The following is a 21,918-nucleotide window of genomic DNA, read 5'->3' as shown; positions in this document are numbered from 1 at the left end:
TTCAGAATTTAAAAGAAAACTATCTAGTACAGACACAAGACTGTATTCTATAAAATATATTATGAGTTTTCATCCCTGAGATGAATGCACACTTACACAATTTGTGTTCTTTTCAAAAGGAATGATACATTCTCAGCCAAAATCTTAAAACACAGCATATCCCTGGTGACCAAGGGACTAACTAACCTCATGAGAAAGACTATACACTAATTAGCTTTGACAGGATAAGCCCCCAACCTTCCCTTTTAAAAATCCTTCATTTACCTCAAATATAATTTGTTTGGCACATACTAGTTATAGTTTAGCATTATTAGCATGCCTTTTCAACCTAATTAGAAATGCTTCTTGGGAAGACAATATTCTCAAAGGCTTAGGGCTGTGCTTTAAACACTAATACCCTGAGAAAACCGTAATTCAAAAAGAGACATGCACCACAATGTTCACTGCAGCACTATTTATAATAGCCAGGACATGGAACCAACCTAAATGACCACTGACAGATGAACAGACAAAGAAGACATGGCACATATACACAATGGAATATTACTCAGCCATAAAAAGAAACGAAATTGAGGTATTTGTAGTGAGGTGGATGGACCTAGAGTCTGTCACACAGAGTGAAGTCAGAAAGAGAAAAACAAGTACACTATGCTAACGCATATATATATGGAATCTGAAAAAAAAAAAAAAAGGTACTGATGAACCTAGTTGCAGGGCAGGAATAAAGAGGTAGACATACAGAACAGACTTGATGACATGGGGTGGGAGGGTGAAGCTGGGGCAAAGTGAGAGTAACATCAACATATATACACTACCAAATGCAAAATAGTTGGCTGGTGGGAAGCAGCAGCATAGCACAGGAGGATCAGCTCCATGCTTTGCAATGACCTAGAGGGGTGGGATAGGGAGGGTGGGAGGCAGGCTCAAGAGGGAGGGGATAAGGGGACATGTGTATGCATATGGCTGATTCGCTTTGTTGTGCAACAGAAACTAACATGGTATTGTGAAGCAATTATACTCCAATAAAGCTCTATTAAAAAAAATTCAGTAAGTATCTGTTGTTGGACTGAATGAACCAACCCAAATCCTGGATTAGACATTTAAATGCACAAGGTGGTTGGACAATATGATATGGAAGAAACCATAAAACACACTGCTCCTGAGATATTTACATACAAACGCCAGAAACAATGGACCTAAAGGAAGAGGACCAGTCTTGCTCCTCCTGTGCTCCTTTGACAGTACCAGTCATACTCTTATTCTGTAATTCTAGCTATGCTATTACTCCCTCAAACTTTCTGTGCATTTCTCCCTTAAATGTTTAAGGTTGTTATTAACTTGGAGCTTTTAGGTTACCGAGTTAATAAAGGTTTCTTTCTACAAAACCATGGAGATGAAAATAGGGGAGAAAACACCATGTGTCCTAGCTCCAGTCCAGAGTTAGAAAAGTTAGGCCCCAAGTATATCTTAGCTCTGGTCGAGATTTTGGATATACATGATAAATCAACAAGAAACAAGACCGAGTTATGAAAGCATTAGTGGCCTGAATACTTTGTAAATAATTATGTAGATATGAAGAGAAACAAAAATGCCCTACCTATAAAAACTGAAGCCAAAGAAACCGATGGTAAAGAGTATCTGACTATCGTTAAACATGAAAAGAGTAAGAACACCATTTTGGTAGACTATAAGAGATGATCTACAAAATTTTCTTCAGTTCACTCTGCTTGAAGCAGTGCTGGGTTAGAATTCATAACTGATAGGAGATTTTTGATTTTTTTAAAGAAGAAAATTAGTCCATGATTTAAGATCATTACATTTAGGATTCTAAGGGATAATTACATTTTACAAATAAAAAGTAACCTTAAAAGGGATGATCAGGGTTTAGGAATAAATTCAGTGGTCTTAAATTTCAATAACAAAAGTGTTCAAAACAGGTAGATATTACTTCACAAGACAGTGCTGAAGATTTAGGAATATAGTATCTCTTTTGATTAGATTTTGAATAGTCAAGGGGTGTCACAAGTCAAAAGAAAATAAGTCTTAAAAGTACAAAGTACAGAAGAAGGTGCAATTAATTTTCATTAGAGGATCAGTAAAGGCTACATAAGAGAAATACAGTTTGAACTGGACCTTAAAGGCAAAACAAGAGTCTGAGGCAGAGAAATTAAAGATAGAGGTAAAGAAGAGGATAACTGCTGAAGCAAGACTCTGGAGGAAATAAAGGGGGTGGGATTAAAAGCACTTTTACTTTGGAAGTGAAGGGAGAAAAGAATCTTAATTAAATTAACAGAAAGGGAGGAGAGGATGGATGAAGATGTAGAAATTCTCAAATAGTGGGAAGTTGAAAGAATTCATATCCAGGAGCCTTTGCTCAGGTACAAGTGAGAGCACAGAACAGTGGACATAGTTTCCAAGCTGAACGGTGGCAAGGGAAGCAGGCTAAGAGACTGGAAAAAAATTTTTTTAAAGTACAAGAACTACCAGTTTCATTATCTTCAGTGAGAATGGAGTGGAAAAGACAAAAAAATGTACATCTTTGAAATGATTGGCTCTAAGAGATGACAAGGTCCAAAATATGGCTAAGCGAAGGGGCTTAGAATAAAGATGAAGAATGCCAGAATGAAGATAAAATGAACAAAAGGCTAAGGTGTTGGATGAGTCAACAATATCAATATTATAGTCAATTAGAATGATGGCAAAGGATAGAAAATAGAAAAACCTTGAAATGGAAGTCAAGGTCCTCAGTGACTGTTGGGGAATATCCTGTAGGTTAGTAATTGGTGGAGAAAAAGACAGGGGTAAGATGAATGCAAGGAATATCAAAGGAAAAGTTTTAACCAAAGTTAGTCAAACAATGGTCTGGAAGCAAGACTGTGGTTCAAAAACACTGATTTTTCTTCTTGGTCCCTAGGTTGCAGGAGAGGGGAAGGAGGAATAATTCCCACTTAAAAAGGTTGCCAGGCAATATACCATCAGGACAAAGTATCAGTGAGGCAGGTGATTTTAAAACTGTGGAGATGGTACAAAATTTATAGGTAATGGAACAGATTTCAGAGGCTACAGCAAAAATTATTATAAGGACAGCTTTAATGGGTTGCAGATGGGGAGAAATCAAAAGGTGAAGGGTAAGTTGGGGAATGAAAAACTATGAGATCAAGTACTTTATATTTTAAAAGTAATTATGGAGGGCCTCCCTGGTGGCGCAGTGGTTGAGAGTCCGCCTGCCGATGCAGGGGACACGGGTTCGTGCCCCGGTCTGGGAGGATCCCACATGCCGCGGAGCGGCTGGGCCCGTGAGCCATGGCCGCTGGGCCTGCGCGTCCGGAGCCTGTGCTCCGCAACGGGAGAGGCCACAACAGTGAGAGGCCCGCATACCGCAAAAAGAAAAAAAAAAAAAAAAAAAAAAAAAAAAAAGTAATTATGGAAACAGTGGAAGTATATTTGGTAGGCAAACCGGAGGGCCAAGGTACAAGAGTATGCAGCTGGGGAAAAGTTCAATGGGAAACATTTGAAATGACAGTGAGATGGAGCTGTTCCAAGTTCTCTTCAAAGTACAGGGTAGCTAATTATGCTGATTATTGCCTAGGTTTTCTATGGCAGGCAGCTGATGGGTGTCACTTCAACATTCAACAAATATTTACTGAGTACCTAGAAATGCTGAGCCCAGTCCTAAGTGTTGCAGATACGCCAGAGAATAACAGACAGAATCGTTACCTTTAAGGAACTTACCGTGCAACAGCACTGTCTGAACGAGCTTTCTTTAATGATGGAAATGTTCTATAATTTGCACCATCCGATATGATAGCTCCTAGCTACATGTGGCTATTGTACATTTAAAATGTAGTTAGTGTGACTGAACTTTTAATTTTTTTTAATTTTAATTAATTTAAAATTAGATTTAAATAGCTCTATGTGGCTAGTAATGTTTTATTAGGCACCAAAGTTCTAGTGTAATTTCTTGGCTTCATTTGATGTCAGTCTCAATTATCAAAAGAAAGTAATAGATAAGGCAAGCAAGAGAAGTCTATCTGTGATTTCTCTATTGTCAAAAATCCTTAGATCAAGTTTATTGAAAAAGGCAGTTTTTATATCAACCCACTGAAAGCCAAGGTTCTTGCCGTGAGTGCTGGAAATCTACTCTGGTCATTATTAGCAAAAAGGGACCTTCCTGGGAAGATATAAGAGACTCAGTGCATCAACGGGGAACCAGAGAGCCAGAACCAGGCTAGAATAATTGGCCAGAATCACAAGCAAGGACATGCATACAAACTGTCTGGCTTTTCAAATGCTGCCACATATTTTTTCATCACTTACTTTGCTGTTCAAATTCTGTAAAAGAACTTGTTAAACTGGCCAAGTAGAAGTCTCCTTCTCCCTACTAAGATGATATACAATAGATAACTCATCTCAAGATGGAGTATAAGTAGAGAGAAAGATATACTAAGTGACAGTTTTTAAAAATGTTTCTAAAAACCTTAAGAAAAAATTAGAAAGCCACAAATGGAAGACAGAACTCTGGCTCTAAACAATGCAAAATCTTAAATGATCAAGTTTCCTTTCCTTCAGTTAGTTATTGCTGCTACTTCTCCAATACCTCTTCCCACTTCTGATAACAAACTGCACATTACCGCCTCTCCCTCCCCAACTCCCCTTCCCCACCCCACCCCCTACCCACTCAGAAATACGCTTAAAACCTGGGCCAAGTCAGAGTGCCCTATCCCGTGGCCATAGGATGGGCCCAGGGATGGGTGTGTGAACCAGACACAAAGCCTTTCTAGATTTTTCTAAGTTGAATCATCAAGTAAGAACTCTGTCTTTGATCTCAAAATATAGTTTGTCCTCACAGAGAAAGCAGTAGGAGAGAAGCAGATACAGGAGTTAGAAAAGAAGAGAGGAGGGAGATGAAAGCAGGAGGGAAGAAGCTACTCTCATCTGGCACATTTGAGTTCCTAGATCCACGCGTCCATGAGACCAGCACAGTCCCTGTCCTTTCCACCATTGCTATCAGCCAATCAAGTCCCTTTTTCTTTGCCTGAGTTAGTTGAAGCAGGGTTACTGTCATAACCAAAAGCTGATTAGATACTTTATCTTACTTAAAATCTTGTAATTTTAACATGTTTTTAATTTACAGGTAACTTTACAAATTTTACAAACGCATTTTAGAATAATGCGTTTAGAATAATCATTTTATTATTTAGGCTAGTGGTGAAGAAACCACTTGAATGAAGACAAGGGACTGGTATGTAATTAACAGTTTAAAGCATCTGCCAAAGCAGTCATTAATCCTATTAATCTGTTGTTTATAAATAAATGGATATTTCTGCTTTATATGCTTTAGACCTTCCATATCCTTAGCAAACCTTTTTTTTTCCCCACAGGTAGTCTCTTTCTAACCTATCACAAATTCTAAATAAGACAAGCTGCGATTATGATTATTTTAATAACTGATCAAAATAGGCCTGGCTGATGTAGCTAGACTTATAAACCAGAACTGCCATGGAAAAACACCACAACTGTAGACTTTTTAAAAAAATCACGCAAATTTTGCAAATTACTCCTGCTATTTTTATTTGGGTTACTATGTCCTTATTTTAAGTTGGGGTCAATTACACATTATAAATGGTCTGGAGAAACTGAAGAGGAATCAAATAAAAATTATCAAAGTGGCTAAAGGAACAGAAAATGATTTATATTAAAAAAAAGATAGGCGCTTCCCTGATGGCGCAGTGGTTAAGGATCCGCCTGCCAATGCAGGGGACACGGGTTCAATCCCTGGTCCGGGAGGATCCCACATGCTGTGGAGCAACTAGGCCTGTGCACCACAGCTACTGAGCCTGCGCTCTGGAGCCCGCGAGCCACAACTACTGATCCTGCGTGCCTAGAGCCCGTGCTCTGCAACGGGAGAGGCCACCGCAGTGAGAGGCCTGCGCACCGCAATGAAGTAGCTCCCGCTTACCGCAACTAGAAAAAGCCCTCGTACAGTTATGAAGACCCAAAGCAGCCAAAAATAAAATAAATTTATTAAAAAAAAAAAAAGATAAAGGAATGAAAGCTGTTTTATATAGCAAAAAAAACACAAGAAATGTAAGGGTCAAGTTCATTACTGTCTTCAAGTAATGATTGCTTAACATTTTATCACTATGGCAACACAAGCCCAAATCAGGAGAAACAGGGTTAAATTCTAAGAGAAAAGATTCTAATTGGCCAAACTGTGGGACAATAGGATAAAACATTACAGTGGGGTTCTTGGGGGGTGGGTCTCTCTCTCCCCTTGCTGGAGATTGTGAAGGAGAGATTTAAAAAAAAAAAAAACAAAAAAAACACCTAACCTGTCCTGAACCACTAAAACAAAATGTACCCACCCAAAAGCAAAGAGCAGGACAAAACTGGCTCTCAAAATCCATAAAAGATTTATAATTCTAGAATTGTAGTAGTTAACATTTAAATTAGTAGCTCATAAAACCGGACATTTATAAACAATATATATTTCTCTGCCTGAGGTGATTCTTTCCTGAGTAATGAAAATCAAAAACCTTGTCCCAAAACGTAACCTACAGCTTAATGAACATGATTTTTAAAAATAAACTGTAAGGGGCTTCCCTGGTGGCGCAGTGGTTGAGAGTCCGCCTGCCGATGCAGGGGACACGGGTTCGTGCCCCGGTCTGGGAAGATCCCACATGCCGCAGAGCGGCTAGGCCCGTGAGCCATGGCTGCTGAGCCTGCGCGTCCAGAGCCTGTGCTCCGCAAGGGGAGAGGCCACAACAGTGAGAGGCCCGCCTACCGCAAAAAAAAAAAAAAATAAATCAAAAAAAAAATAAAAATAAACTGTAGGGCTTCCCTGGTGGCGCAGTGGTTGGGAATCCGCCTGCCAATGCAGGGGACACGGGTTCGGGTCCTGGTCCGGGAAGATCCCACATGCTGTGGAACAAGTAAGTCATGATGTGCTCCACGGCTGCTGAGCCTGCACTCTAGAGCCCATGAGCCACAACTACTGAGGCCCGCGTGCCTAGAGCCTGTGCTCCGCAACAAGAGAAGCCACTGCAGTGAGAGGCCTGCGCACCGCAACGAGGAGTGGCCCCCACTCCCCACAACTAGAGAAAGCCCGTGCACAGCAACGAAGACCCAATGCAGCCAAAAATAAATAAATTAATTAATTAAAAAATAATAATAAAATAAAATAAACTGTAATCTATATAATTAGAAAGTCATTAAGATTTTAGAATTTAAAAAAGCAGATACAGGGGACTTCCAGGTAGCTAAAGATAACAGCAAATTCCTAGTTCTATGTTTTATATATATATGTCCTACAAAACAATACAGGAAAGCAAGATCAAATAAAGCCATACAAAAACCACATCTTTCACATAAATGGAAGACAGAAAATGCCCAAACTTCAAAATACCTCTAAGTAAAAAGAGGAAAATAATTCTAAATCCCAGCAAGGGACCTTTTATGCTCCTGCCTAGAAGTTTTTGCAGTGAGTGTGAGCTCACACTGAATGTGAAGAGACTTACCTCATCCATTAAAACAAAAAGATGCCTAATTTGGATCCAAAGCAAGACCCAACTATATGCTACACATGAAAGACACACTTAAAAAGAAAGACTAACAATAAGGGGATGAACAAAAGTATACCAGACAAACAGAAGCAATAAGAAAACAGAATTAAAAACAACAAAAAAAAGTAGAGGTCTACAAAAGACCAAGATCAAGCTTTTCAACAATGCTGGGTGCAAGAAGACATCTGAAGTGTTAAAGGTTAAGAATTTTGAACCTAGACAATTATAACCAATAAAATATCATTTAAGTATATGTATAAAATAAAAGTTTTCTTAGACATAAAAACTCATTAGTTTTAGGACAAAAAGACTTTTGGAAAACACTCTTTCAAGAAGTACACTAGTCAGATAATAAATAAAACTATGAAATCAATACAAAAATATAAGAATGAGGAAGTAACAGTAAAATGTTTGTGTTCTAAATAAGAAGAATGCGTGTGCCTATATATATATATATATATATATATATATATATTCATTCTAAAAATATCAACTCAGAAAGATAAGTGAGAACAAGAAGGAGATAAGACCATACTCAGGTACTCAGGTAGATTTTTACTTAAGGGTATGACACAGATATTGCTAAACAATTTAAGGGTATGACACAGATATTGCTAAACAATGATATACATAAAGAAAAAATATAACTATGTGTCTTAAGTTAGGAGTAACCAAAAAAAGAGAGAGAGAAACTTAACCTATCCAATGGGGGATAGAAAAAAGATGGCAAATAAGGAAACAGAAAGCGTAGTCATTAAGAAACGTGAAGGGACTTCTCTGGTGGTCCAGTGGTAAAGAATCCGCCTTCCAATGTAGGGGATGCAAGTTTGATCCCTGGTTGAGGAACTAAGATGCTTTGCCCACATGCTTTGGGGCAACTAAGCCCGTGCGCCACAACTACTGAGCTCGTGTGCCTCAACTAGAGAGCCTACGTGATGCAAATTACAGAGCCCACTTGCCCTGGAGCCTGCATGCCACAACTAGAGAGAAGCCCGTGTGCCGCAACAAAGAGCCCACACATCACAACCAAAAAGATCCTGCATGCCACAACCAAGACCCGACACAGCCAAATAAATAAATAAATAAGGTAAGTAGTAGTTTAAAAAAAAAAGAGAAAAAAGATAATTAAATCCTAATGGTAAAGTAATTACAAGAATGTAAATGAGTTAACATACTGCTCAAGAAACTATCATTCAAATTGTATTTTTAAAAGGTATTGTAATATTTTGTCTATAAGGGACACATTTAAAATAAAACAATAAATAAAGCTGAAAATAAAGTGAAAAGATGTACCACAAACACGAGCAAAAGGAAAGAAACAGTAGAAATGTTCATATTAGCCCATATAAAATTCAAGATAAAATGTTAAAGGAAAAATAACAAGTAACCATGAATATATATGCACCTAAAAAAACTATAGCAACAGCTGTCAGAAATCTATGAAAAAATAAATCAACAATTGTAAAATAAAAGAAAACAGGAGTAATAACAATATCAAACAAGGTGGAATTCAAGCAAAAAAAAATTAAATGACAAAAAGAAAAGTGCTTTTAAATGCTAAAAGCCACAATTCATAATTACAGTATAACTGTTATGATTATCTATATACCAAATAATATAGCAATCACCTACGAAGCAAAAAAATTACAAGAAATTTAAGGAGTCATAGATAGAAACACACTAACGTAATAATAGGAGACTTTAATATATCACTCTTTTTACAAGACAAATGAAGTGGACAAAAAAATAAAAGTATACAGAAGACCTGAACATATAGAGTTAGTAAGGTAGATCTTATGGATGTATATTTCAAACTTTAAACTCATAATTGAGCACTTTCTTTACTAGTCCTTATATGACACTCATAAAAATCGATCATGTATTACAGGTCTGAGACTGAGATAAGGCAAGTGAGGTGCCCAGAGTGAAAAATTTAAGGAGACTCACTCTAGGTTTCCTGCCAAGTCCAATGTCAACACATAAGAGTGAGTACCTCCTTAAATTTTGCACTCTGGGTGCCTCACTGGCTTTACCATAGTCCTGGCCTTGATATATTAGGTCACAAGGAAAACATCAGAGTGTCCCATAAAGCAGAAATAACAGAATCAATACTCTGATCACAATGCAATAAAACTAAAATTTAACAGCAAAATAAACAAGAAAGCCCAATCACCTGGAAATTCAAAAACCTTCAATCACTTACATGTGATTGTATTTGGAGACAAGGCCTTTAAAGAGGTAAAATGAGGTTATATGGGTGGGTCCTAATCCTATGACTGGTGCCCTTATAAGAGGGAGAGGTACCAGGGATACATGCACACAGAGGAAAGCCCCTGTGAGGACACAGTAAGAAGGCAACCAATCTGCAAGCCAAGGAGACAGGCCTCAGGAGAAACCAAATCTGCTAACACATTGAACTACAAGGCTTCTAGCCTCCAGAACTGTAAGAAAATTAATTTCTGTTGTTTAAACTACCCTGTCTATGGTATTTTGTTGTGGCAGCCCTAGAAAACTATTAGTGTCACCTTCTATTAAACAACTATACCTTCTATTGCTTCTTGGGTGAAAAGGAAGATGCAAATTGAAATTAGGGAATTTCTAAAAAATAATAATTAAAACACTGCATATCATAATCTATATGACACATTTATCACAGGCTCTAGAACGCAGGCTCAGTAGTTGCGGCACACAGGCTTAGTGCTCTGCAGCATGTGGGATCTTCCCAGACCAGGGCTCGAACCGGTGTCCCCCGTGTTGGCAGGTGGATTCTTAACCATTGTGCCACCAGGGAAGCCCCTCAACTATATTTCTATGTCAGCAATAAACAATTAGAAAGTAAAATTTTAAAACATAACTCCACTTATAATCGCATAAAAATGCTTAGAATTATAATGTAACACAATATGAGCATGATATATACAATGAATACTACAAAACTCTGATGACAGAAATTAAAGATGACCTGAATACATGGAGAGATAGGCCATATTCATGGATTGGATAGACTCAATACTGTTGAGATGACAACTCTTCTCAAACTGAGCTACAGATTCAGTGCAATCCCAATCAAAATCTTAAGCCTTTTTGAAAATGGTGATAAGCTGATTATTTACAAGGAAAGGCAAAGGACCTAGAAGAGCCAAAACAATCTTGCCAAAAAAGAACAAGGTAGAAGACTTGCACTACCTGAATCAAACTTACTATGAAGCTACAGTAGTCAAGAGAGTGTGATATTGGTGTCAAGACAGACATAGAGATAAATGGAGTAGAATAGAGTCCAGAAACAGACACACTCACATATGGCCAACTGAAACCAACAAAGGTACCAAAATAATTCAGATATGGAGATCTGGGTGAAAATTATATGGGAATACTCTGTACTAGTTTTACAATGTTTTGCTGGCTATGAGATTATTTCAAAATGAAGTTTAAAAAAATATGCATATATAACCTAATACTTTGAAGTTCCCTCCTGGCCGACTCTTCTGCCATCTGTGAAGCTCGCAATCTCTCTTCACACTGATCCTTTTCAGATTGCCTCCTGACATCATGTTCCACTTTCATTTTCTCTAAATCCGCTAATCTGCTCTCAAGTTCTAGCCTAAAACAAGAGATGATAATTATATTACAAGAACTACAATAAGGATGATACAACAGCAAAATGTTTTCATTTGCAAGGAGATTTAACACAAAATAAGGTCATTAGGTACTTACTTTTCATCTTGTAATACCACAAGTTTCTGGTAACCTTCTTCTTTGGCAGCTTGTACTTTACGTATTAATTCACGGTCCTTTTCCACTAAAAGCACTTTGTGGTGTTCAACAGCTGATGTGAGAATTTCATTGTCTGACTGTAATCCTAGTATGTTTTTTTAAAGGAGAAAACTGTACTGTATTCAATGTTATTAAGAAGAAAAACTGCAATTAACAGCAAATATTCATAAGCTGATAAGACGAAAGAATACAGAAAGTAAGTCTCTCCAGATACACATCTCAAAGATCTCTACTTTGTTGATAAACTTTTCTTAACGAAAAAGACTACTACTCAGACTTAATTTGTCATTTTAGTAAGCACCCCCACAAAAACACTTCAATAAAAGGTTATATACATTTACTCATTTGGATCTTGAGAGCTGGGGACATCAACCTGGGTAATGTCGAAAGAGGTTTAAATACTTAACTTTTAAAAGGGTTCTGTAACCTAAATCCCACAGACAGCATCATCATACGGCTAGCTGGAAAGCAGAGTGAATAAAATCACAGAAGCTTTTGAAACTTATCAGAACTGTTAGATATCTAATACAAATTGGACACTTTCAAGTTTGTCCAATGAATTCACAAATTTTCCTCGTAATGAAATGACAAGTATTTTGCATATGGAATAACTAAAACAAATTCATATCTAACTCAAAGTTTAAAAAGAATGCAAAACTGGATCTCAAACTCTTTAAGTTCCAAAGAAAATTTGCTCCCTAACTCTATGAAAATCCGTGAGTCAACATCAAGTAGAAATTAATAATGAAAATAGTCATTCATCATAAGCTCTGTCTGAAACTGAAACTAGAGGCCAGTTCAACTAGAGACCAACTTCATGACAGCTCCAGGTACAGGCAGCTTATTTAAGTACTTAAGAAAAGTCAGAAATAATATAATTTCTGAGAAATCTTGATGAGAAGGACATTCTAAGGCTAAATTAGAGTTTAAAAATAAGCTTAGGCTGAACTAGGCCCAATAACTGGCCTAGGGTCTACATAAAAAAATTTTTAAACTTAAAACTTGGACCTGGAACCCACCTATATATTCTTTAGATTTTAAATGGTCTGATATTAATAATCACATGATCTAAACAGATTTTAAGCTATATACCCAGGAAGTATGGAATCCTATCTGTAACGTTTCACTTAATTTATGTATTAATCAAATAACAATGATATAACCATAAGATTGTTTTTTTTAAAGTTGCATCACAGAATGAACATTTAACTCACAAATAAAAACAATACATATGTGCTCTAAAATTAAAATTCAATTAAGCTTAAAATTGGAAATAAAAATCCAGTTTGATCTATTTTAGTAATCTGAGTTTATATGTGAAAGTAACAGTAAAAAGCATGGGAAATCATATATTACCATCCAGTTCACTTTGAATTTTATTCCTTTCTCTTTCTAGCTCACTCTTAGCTCTTGCTGCCTCCAGTTTGATGTCTGTTATTTCTAGTTTGTTTGAATGTTTAAGTTCTTTTACCTGTTGATAATTAGAAATTGAAATTACTATTGGTCATTTTCTTGCCACTAAATGCTAACCCAAAAACATTAGTAGAAATGAGAAAACACTTTGGTAGCAGAGTATAGAGTATAAGCACCTTCCAGCAGGGAAGATGCTTCAGTGCCTGGAACAGTACTCAGCACCAAGAAAACAGTCTGTTCCTAATAGAATTGAGTCATTTCTTTCAATAGCAGAGTGGGGTCATCGGGCTTAATCTTGCATTTAAAGGCTTAACTGTAAGTACCTAAAATCCAATAGTCGATGACTGAAACATCCTCAGGGAAAAAAAAATTGAAACCTTCTTCTAAAAAAACCTGCTGGTGACAAAAAGGCATTTTAGGTATAAGGAACAGCATATAAAATGTTATAAAGGTAGAACATCACCTTGTCTGCTTGGAAAACAATGAACAATGTGTTATAGACAGAGCAGAGGAAGACGTGAAAACTGTGGAGTGGCAGGGAATAAACTTTATATGCCATACAAAAGGGCTGTATATCCTCTTAGCTGCTGAAGGTGGCACAATCAACTTTGTTTCAGAAAATTAACTCTAATTGCAAGTGTGCTGGATTAAGAAACTGAAGGTAAAGAAACCATTTAAGAGGCAAAGGACTAACAAAGGGGACAAGAAAGAATAATCTATTGAAGCTGGTGACTAAATAGTGTGTGTGTGTGTGTGTGTGTGTGTGTACGCTGGTAGTGGGATAAACAAATACAAAATGTATGAATCTAATTTAAACCTTTATTGCCAAAACCTGATTCTTTTAAAGCCCCAAGGTGAATGTAACTAATTGTCAATATTTTCCATATAATTAACCACATACCAATCTCAGCTTTTCCCTGAGACATTCCTTTTGAAAGCTGAATAATTATAGTTCATAAGTGGTATTCCTTGGGATTCCCTGCTGGTGCAGTGGTTAAGAATCTGCCTGCCAATGCAGGGGACACGGGTTTGAGCCCTGGTCCGGGAAGATCCCACATGCTGCAGAGCAACTAAGCCTGTGCGCCACAACTACTGAGCCTGCACTCTAGAGCCCGCAAGCCACAACTACTGAGCCCACATGCCACAACTATTGAAGCCCGCGTGACCTACAGCCCATGCTCCACAACAAGAGAAGCCACTGAAATGAGAAGCCCGCATACCGCACCGTAGAGTAGCCCCTGCTCACCGCAACTAGAGAAAGCCCGCACGCAGCAACGAAGACCCAATGCAGCCAAAAATAAACAAATAAAAAAAAATTTTAAGTAGTATTCCTTTGTTCATTCAATAAATATTTATTGAGCACCTATTATGTGCCCTAGCACTGTCTTAGGAGCTGGGGATACAGCAGCAAACAAGAAAGCTTTGTCTCTCTAATCATCTGTACTACTCTCTTAACAGTTTCCATATCCCTGCCCTTTGGTGAGGTGCTCCTAAAATTAGGTACAGTACTATAATGAGGATTTAATCAGTACGGATATAAAGGTTAGATAAACCTGCATTCTGACTTATTATACTAATGTACAAAACTATGAAATCAGAGGAGAAAATCACAAATATATACAAGCCAAATATGTAAAATATAAGATGGTGGTAACAGGAGGGTAAAGGATAATCTACTTGAGTGCGATAATAGGCTATAAAAACTAGAGATGGGGGTTAGAAATAAATCAGGAAGAGGTCCTAGAGCCAAAGAGGGCGAAGATGAGAAACAGAAGTGTCTTACTGGAGGAGACTCCATCTATGAAAGGTCTTGGAAACATAACAAGGTTTCCTGCAAATTCCTCACTTAAAGGAAACAAGAAAGTCAAGTACTGTGCTGCCTTTGTACTGCTAATAACCACACTAAGACACAAATTAACCTGTAGACTTTCAAATGACACAACACAAAATGAATACCTTGTGCTGACATCAGATTTGCATTTTTAAATCTTTCTGAAGTTCTTTTCTATGAAAGCAAGTCTCATAGAACAATGTTTACAAAGCAGCTCTGAAATACTTTCAGAGCAGCTAAAAAATTGTATTTATTTTAAAATTTAAACTTTCTATAGATTGGGTTTTTATAATTTCATGGACAGACAGAATTTATAAATGCTTTAAAATTTGGAAGAAATACAACTACAATGAAAATCTAATTTCTATGACAAATGTAATCATAACCTGCTATTATACACTAACTGTAAAAGGTTTGAATGACACAGCAGTTCATTAGCAAACCACATTGTAGCTGCTTTATATATGAGGTGGAAAATCAGGCCCATCTTATTTTGTAGAATCTTTCAATGAGAAGAACTACAAAATACATAAAAAACATATTTCTTAATTCATTCACTGAAATTTACTGAAATGAGAAAACATTTTTCAATTAAACTATAATCAGTGAAACTGAAAGAACACTGGATCGGAAGTCAAACGACAAGTCTATCTTCAGAACTACTTCTATTATTAAAGTAGTGGTATATGCTCAAGCAACATGCATTCAAATTAACTTATCTATGGACCCTGATGAGTTTTTCTTTAGTGCCACATTTCTAAAATACTGAAATAATGAATGCACTCACACTAATAGTAATTAACTTCCAAAATGATATTAAAATTATTTTATTTATTAACAATGGAAAAACGTATATGAATATTACTTAGATATGATGAATAAAAACACTTTCTATGAGTAACATGAACCAAATCCCAAATAGTTATAATGAAGTTTCTTTCTGCCTCTAGATTCCTAGTTCTTAACTTTTGTAATCAAGCATGAAAAATCCTAGGAAAACTAGGGATCTTTTTTTAAATAAAATGCACAATGTTAAAATGCTGCAAATAATTTGAAGAGATTTACAATCTTCTTCAGCTTCTGTGGGCCACGCTACCCTGTTCTGCTTTTTTTTTCCACAATATATTTTCCATGTAGATTCTGGTCTTTACATTGTGAATTTGCTTTATGCTTTTGATACAACAGAAGTACTCAGAATATTAGCTAGTACTAATAAAACTTTGAGAAATGTAACAAAGTAGCAACAGTAAGCATTTTATAAGGGTTCAGAATCTGTTAAATTACACACACACACACACACAAGCAAGCAATATATGTCAGCAAGAAATTCAAATAAAGTTGAAAAAATGTATTACTCAAGAAGCCCTTGATGTAAATTCCAAAGAGACAGTACTCAAACTCTGATCTTTTTCAAAGGTCTGAGATGGTATGACCTCATAAACTTAGCTAATAAGGTAATTCTGTGGGATGACTTCCTTAAAACCGTACATTTTATTGGAGTTCTAAAGCTCAAACACCTCATAACAGGAAGAATTTATCTCATTGAATATTAGATATCTTTAAGGTCATCACTTTTAGGCCATCTTTGGTAGTAATACTTTTTAATCCAAGACACCGATAGTCACAATGACATAACTCTGTTCAAAAACCTAACAAACATTTACAAATTTGAATAACTCAGACAAATACACCCCAGGTGTTCCTCTGCATTGCAAACAACCATTTGTGAGAACTGCAAAATGTTGATGAAAATTTCAAGTTGCAAAGAAAACTGTGACAATGTTTGAAACATTATTTTAAAATTTAACCTTCCAATGAAATCTTTTTTTCTTTCCCCTCCCTGTGGTACGTGGGCCTCCCACTGCCGTGGCCTCCCCCGCTGCGGAGCACAGGCTCCGGACGCGCTGGCTCAGCGGCCACGGCTCCCGGGCCCAGCCGCTCCACGGCATGTGGGATCCTCCCAGACCAGGCATGAACCGGCGTCCCCTGCATCGGCAGGCGGACCCCCAACCACGGCGCCACCAGGGAAGCCCTGAAATCTTTTTATATGCAAGATCTCAAATGAAAACTTGGTTTGTCTGAAGTTGGTGGGTAGTTTTTAATAAACCATTTATATGCATAATAATGTAAGGGTGCCTTTAAAAAGACAGGCAACTCTTAGCAATGTGTGTTAATAAACATACAATCTGGAAGTGTAAAAGAGTATGTATTTGCCATGGAAAAAACTGGGTAGACTATCTCCCAAGGGTGGCATCTAATTCATCTAATATTATGACTTTGGCTTTTCAGGCATAGCAATCAAATTTTGTCACCACACTTAAAGACCACTCTCAAGGTTGAACTCACATTACTAAAGTTTACAAAGAGTGATCTATAAAACCAGAATGTCAGTTTATTAATTACGAGAAAAAACTATAATGGAAACTAGAATACTCTAACTCTGAAGGACCAGTGCGTTCTCTCTCCCTGTAGACAAAATTACAGAGGAAATCACATAACAGTCAGAAAGTTGCTTAGCGCTCATGCAGTCAGAACAAAAGGAATGGGAGGAATCGATTATTTCATGGCCACAAACTAAAATAGACTGAGGTATTCCTTTCCACAGTAAGAATGATCTCTTCAATGGGACCAGAATACTCACACTCTGTCAACTACAACTCTCTCTTGCCTCTGTCATAAACACTGTTTGACTGTGGACAAGGAATTTACAATGAATACGTTACTCCTCTAGATTTTCTACCAGGCTACAGTAAATTCCCTCTGGTCTAGAAACCATTTTGTTTTTTAAGGTGATTTTACATAACTCTGCTCTGATAGAAATATAATACATGATCTCACTGATTCAGACATCTGCCTCATTTTCAAGTTCCTAGAGCTGACCCAAGTACTACTACTAATAGCTAATATCCAGGTGATTATATATTACACCTTATGCTAAGTGCTTTAGGCATAATATCTCATTTAATCTCTGCCACACTCTATAAGGTAGGTATTAGTCCTGTTTTATAAAGGAAAATGCTAAAGTCTTCAGAGAGAAATTAAATTGCCCAAGGTCACACAGCTAGCAAGGGGAAGAAGTGGAATTTGAATATGTCTGACTCCAGAGCTGATATTCACTGCAGTATTTTATAAAATACTTTCATCATTGCTATCCTACTTCTGGTTACTGGATTCCTTATATACATTGCATTTGAGGGGGGAAAAAAACCTCTAAGTTCCTGGGAAAACTGTATATAAAAGGTGTTCAAACCATTATATTCTTTTAAAAATAACAAATGCAGATCATGCTGCTGCTATTAATTTACTCATTTAACAAATATTTATTGTCTACTGTGTGCCAACACTGTTTCAGGAGCCAGAGATACAACAGTAATAAAAGCAATGTCCCTGCTCTCTTGGAGCTTACATTTGAGGCAAAGGGAGTAGAAAAGACAAAAATAAACAAATATAGCAGATGGTGTTAAGAGCTATGAAGAAATATAAAGCAGGTAAAAAAGACAGAGAATAAGGCAGAGGAAGAGGGAAGATGGTATTTTACAAAGTGAAGAAAAAAAAGTCCTCTCTGATAAGGCAACATCAGAAATGGGTGAGGAGGGGCTTCCCTGATGGCACAGTGGTTAAGAATCCACCTTCCACTTCAACTCTGAATGTTGACTACAAACCATCGTAGTATTAACAGTACCTGTGACAGATATTTTCGTATCATATTACATTTTTTGCAGATATTTCAAAATATCATTAATACTTATCACTGCTTCAAAATTATAGTAATTTTTAAACTCATCATGAGATTTGGTTTTAATGCATTAATAAACATATTTCTGTATCAAACAAACAAACAAAACACAGAATCCACCTGCCAATGCAGGGGTCATGGGTTCGATCCCTGGTCCAGGAAGATCCCACATGCTTTGGAGCAACTAAGCCCGTGCACTACAACTACTGAGCCTGCGCTCTAGAGCCCGTGAGCCACAATTGCTGAGCCTGTGTGCCACAATTACTGAAGCCCACACGCCTAGAGCCCATGCTCCGCAACAAAAGAAGCCACCTCAATGAGAAGCCTGCGCACCACAACGAAGAGTAGCCCCCGCTCGCCACAACTAGAGAAAAGCCCGCATGCAGCAATGAACACCCAACGTGAGCAAAAATAAATTAATTAAAAAAAAAAAAGAAATGGGTGAGGAAGAAAGCTATATACATATGTGAGGGAAGACCATGCAAGGCAGGCAAGTGCAAAGGCCCTGAGGTAGAAGTAAGCTTGATCAAAGAAGAGTGAGAAAGCCCGTGAGGCTAGAGCAAAGTGAACGGGAGGGAAAATGGACTATGACGGCTGGGGAAAGATTGCAGGGGCCAGATCACACAGAGCTCTGACAGGGTAGAGAGTAAAGAGACCAATTAGGCTATTGTAAAAACTGGACTAGAGTGGTCACAATGAAAGTGGTTAAGAATTGGTCAGGGGCTTCCCTGGTGGTGCAGTGGTTAAGAATCCGCCGGCCAATGCAGGGGACATGGGTTCAAGCCCTCGTCTGGGAAGTTCCCACACGCCGCGGAGCAATGAAGCCCGTACGCCACAACTACTGAGCCTGTGCTCTAGAGCCCCAAAGCCAAAACTACTGAGTCCTCGTGCCCCAACTACTGAAGCCCGCACGCCTAGAGCCCGTGCTCCGCAACAAGAGAAGCCACCACAATGAGAAGCCCACGAACCACAACGAAGAGTAGCCCCCGTTCACCGCAACTGGAGAAAGCATGCACGCAGCAAGGAAGACCCAACACAGCCACAAATAAATAAATTAAATAAATTAAAAAAAAAAAAAGAATTGGTCAGTTTCTACATGTATTTGGAAGGTAGAATAAGATCAAAAAAGAGCCTTCAGAGTAGGGAACTAAGCTACTGAAACACAAAATTCCTTTGTCATTATACAGTCTCAAGCATTCTAAAGAATAAAACAGGGCTTCCCTGGTGGCGCAGTGGTTGAGAGTCCGCCTGCCGATGCAGGGAACACGGGTTCGTGCCCCGGTCTGGGAAGATCCCACATGCCGTGGAGCGGCTGGGCCCATGAGCCACGGCCACTGAGCCTGTGCGTCTGGAGCCTGTGCTCCGCAACGGGAGAGGCCACAACACTGAGAGGCCCACGTACCGCAAAAAAAAAAAAAAAAAAAAAAAAAAGAATAAAACAAATACTTAAGACAACTTACTTTACTGGTCAATGTATTTATTTCCCGTTCAGCTTTATGCAATTTACTAATTAAAGTAGTGTTTTGTTCATTGCTTGATTGTAGCTCTTTTTCCAAGCGTTCAGCCTGTTGCTTAGCTGACTGTTTTTCAGCCTTTTATTAAAATAAAATATTTTAAAATTTGTTGACAATTTTTCAATTATATAAAAACAAAATAAGCACTATTTAAATAAATGTAATAACCATACTACCCAAAATTATTCAAAACCTCAACAATATTAACATATACCGAAGTAACAAGAGTTTTCACAAAGCAATTGGTAGAATTCAAATGCAAGGTATTTGCTCCAGGAAATATACAACAAAGTTATCTGGACAAACAACTTATCAACAGCCACCACCAAGATAAAACCCATACACTTCTCTCATGAGAGAGCGTACCTAACACACTCACTTGATACCTATTTACTAGTATTGTGGACATAATTCAAACAAGCATTTTGGTGGATTTCAAGTACACAGCAGATATGAAAGAGCATATTACAAGGTAGAGAAGAGGGATTATGTGTAGTAGTCAGAAGTGAGAACCGAAAATCTAAAATCAATGGAAATTAGAAAACAATCCCCAAGAGATTAAAAATTCAAACTCCTCGGCTAATCTGGAGCTTCTGGAAGTATGGGCAAAGAACTCAATAGCTCCTGAACTCTTCACATAATATTCTTAATGAAGTAAGCTGTCAAGAAAATTTCCAGTTGGTAATACTCATAGTACTCTTTAATTAGAAAGGGAAAACTAAATGCTTTTTAAAAATACTTCTACTCAAAATAGTTAAAATGAAAACATTTTGCATTTAAAGGATAAGTTTCAGTTATGCAACAGCTCATTTCCTATATATCTTAAATATGATATTCAACAAATAATTCAGAAAAAATACCCTATTTTCCTCACATAAAAAATGATACTCTTCAGGCACAATGATAGACAAAAAAAAAAAATCAAAGAAAGGCAGGCTACCTGTCATGTGCGTATTTTCATTTCATCTGACAAATGATAAAATGAAGTACAGGCTCTTGTGAAAGAACCTCCCATCTTTTGTCATCATTCAACTGGTCCTGAAAATAATCACTCTAAATGACCTCAATGCAAAGTTTCACATTGAGATCACATACCATACTCAATCGCAGTCATCCCACTGTCACTGTGTAAATACGTTAAGGATGGAAGGACGGCAACATAAACACTTCATTCTGAACTGCCTCATGTCTAAGGTCCAATGATACTGACAATTTTAATTCAGGAAACCACTAAATACTGTCAGAAGCTTCAGCCAAAAAATAAAAAGGTGACTTCTACTCTTCAAAACATATTAATGTACTTCTTGTACCAGTTTGCTGTCCAGAAAAAAATCACTACTTTGGATTTGGATATTGGATTTTAATTATAAACTAGGTGCACACTAATTTCCCTCTAGTTCAAATCACCTCACAACTATTCTGAAGAAAACAAAACATTTTAGACTGCTCAAAATAAATTTTAAAAACAATCAAACTAGTATATTTGCTACACGTAAGACACTAAGGACTAGGAGGAATAAGCATTACCTCAATAAAACTGTAAAGGGGTCCAGAATATGCCACTGTGGAGTAAGAATTATTTGGAGCTGAAGGCTTTTGAGAATCAACAGACACAGGACAAAGTTTTTTCCTGAACTCCTCTTATCTGTCTAAAAGTAGAGCCTCTAAAAAGAATTTAAGTGCTAGAAGTCCCCTCCCCAGGCGTTTCATAACTAAGGAAGGCCAACTTCTATCACAGAAGACAAGAAGTCAACACCAGGATAAGAAAGCACCTACACAAACAACATCACAAAATTGTCATCTCTGCCATTTGTTTTCCTAAGGGCCTGTTTATCTTTCCTAAAAGTCGTTTGTTTCCCTGTAAGTGTCCTTTCTCCCCCTCTTTCCCTTCTTAGAATGGTATATACGCCCCAAATTACCACTGCCTCTTTGAGTCACATGTTTCTGTGAACTCCCGTTTACATACATGAATAAAAACCTGTCTTTTCTCTTGATAATCTGTCTGTTGTCAGTTTAATTCACAACCCTTAAACTCTGAACCTAAGAGGGTGAAAGAAAAGGTTTTCCTCTCCAACAATAGAAACAAGA

The 21,918-nt window shown here is 37.5% G+C and overlaps 1 protein-coding gene across 4 annotated transcripts in view; it reads right to left on the bottom strand.

Annotated features, from left to right (window-relative positions):
• Positions 1–21,918, bottom strand: part of CEP83 (centrosomal protein 83) — a 121,597-nt gene that overhangs the window by 24,231 nt on the left and 75,448 nt on the right. For 3 of the 4 annotated variants that reach the window (XM_081248714.1, XM_081248716.1, XM_081248715.1), the window contains exons 8-11: positions 19,777–19,908; positions 12,693–12,807; positions 11,277–11,421; positions 11,014–11,163 (exon numbers count right to left, since the gene is read on the bottom strand). In XM_081248714.1, coding sequence (XP_081104840.1) covers positions 11,014–11,163; positions 11,277–11,421; positions 12,693–12,807; positions 19,777–19,908 — 542 coding nt within the window. Of the gene's footprint in view, positions 1–11,013; positions 11,164–11,276; positions 11,422–11,626; positions 11,798–12,692; positions 12,808–19,776; positions 19,909–21,918 lie in introns of those variants that run through there. The other variant, XM_081248717.1, reaches the window with a different exon arrangement.

Source organism: Mesoplodon bidens (genome assembly GCF_964165515.1).
Source record: "Mesoplodon bidens genome assembly, chromosome: 11".
Classification (NCBI taxonomy): domain Eukaryota; kingdom Metazoa; phylum Chordata; class Mammalia; order Artiodactyla; family Ziphiidae; genus Mesoplodon; species Mesoplodon bidens.
The sequence above is the reverse complement of the archived record's forward strand: the minus strand, read 5'-3'. Positions and strand labels throughout refer to the sequence as shown.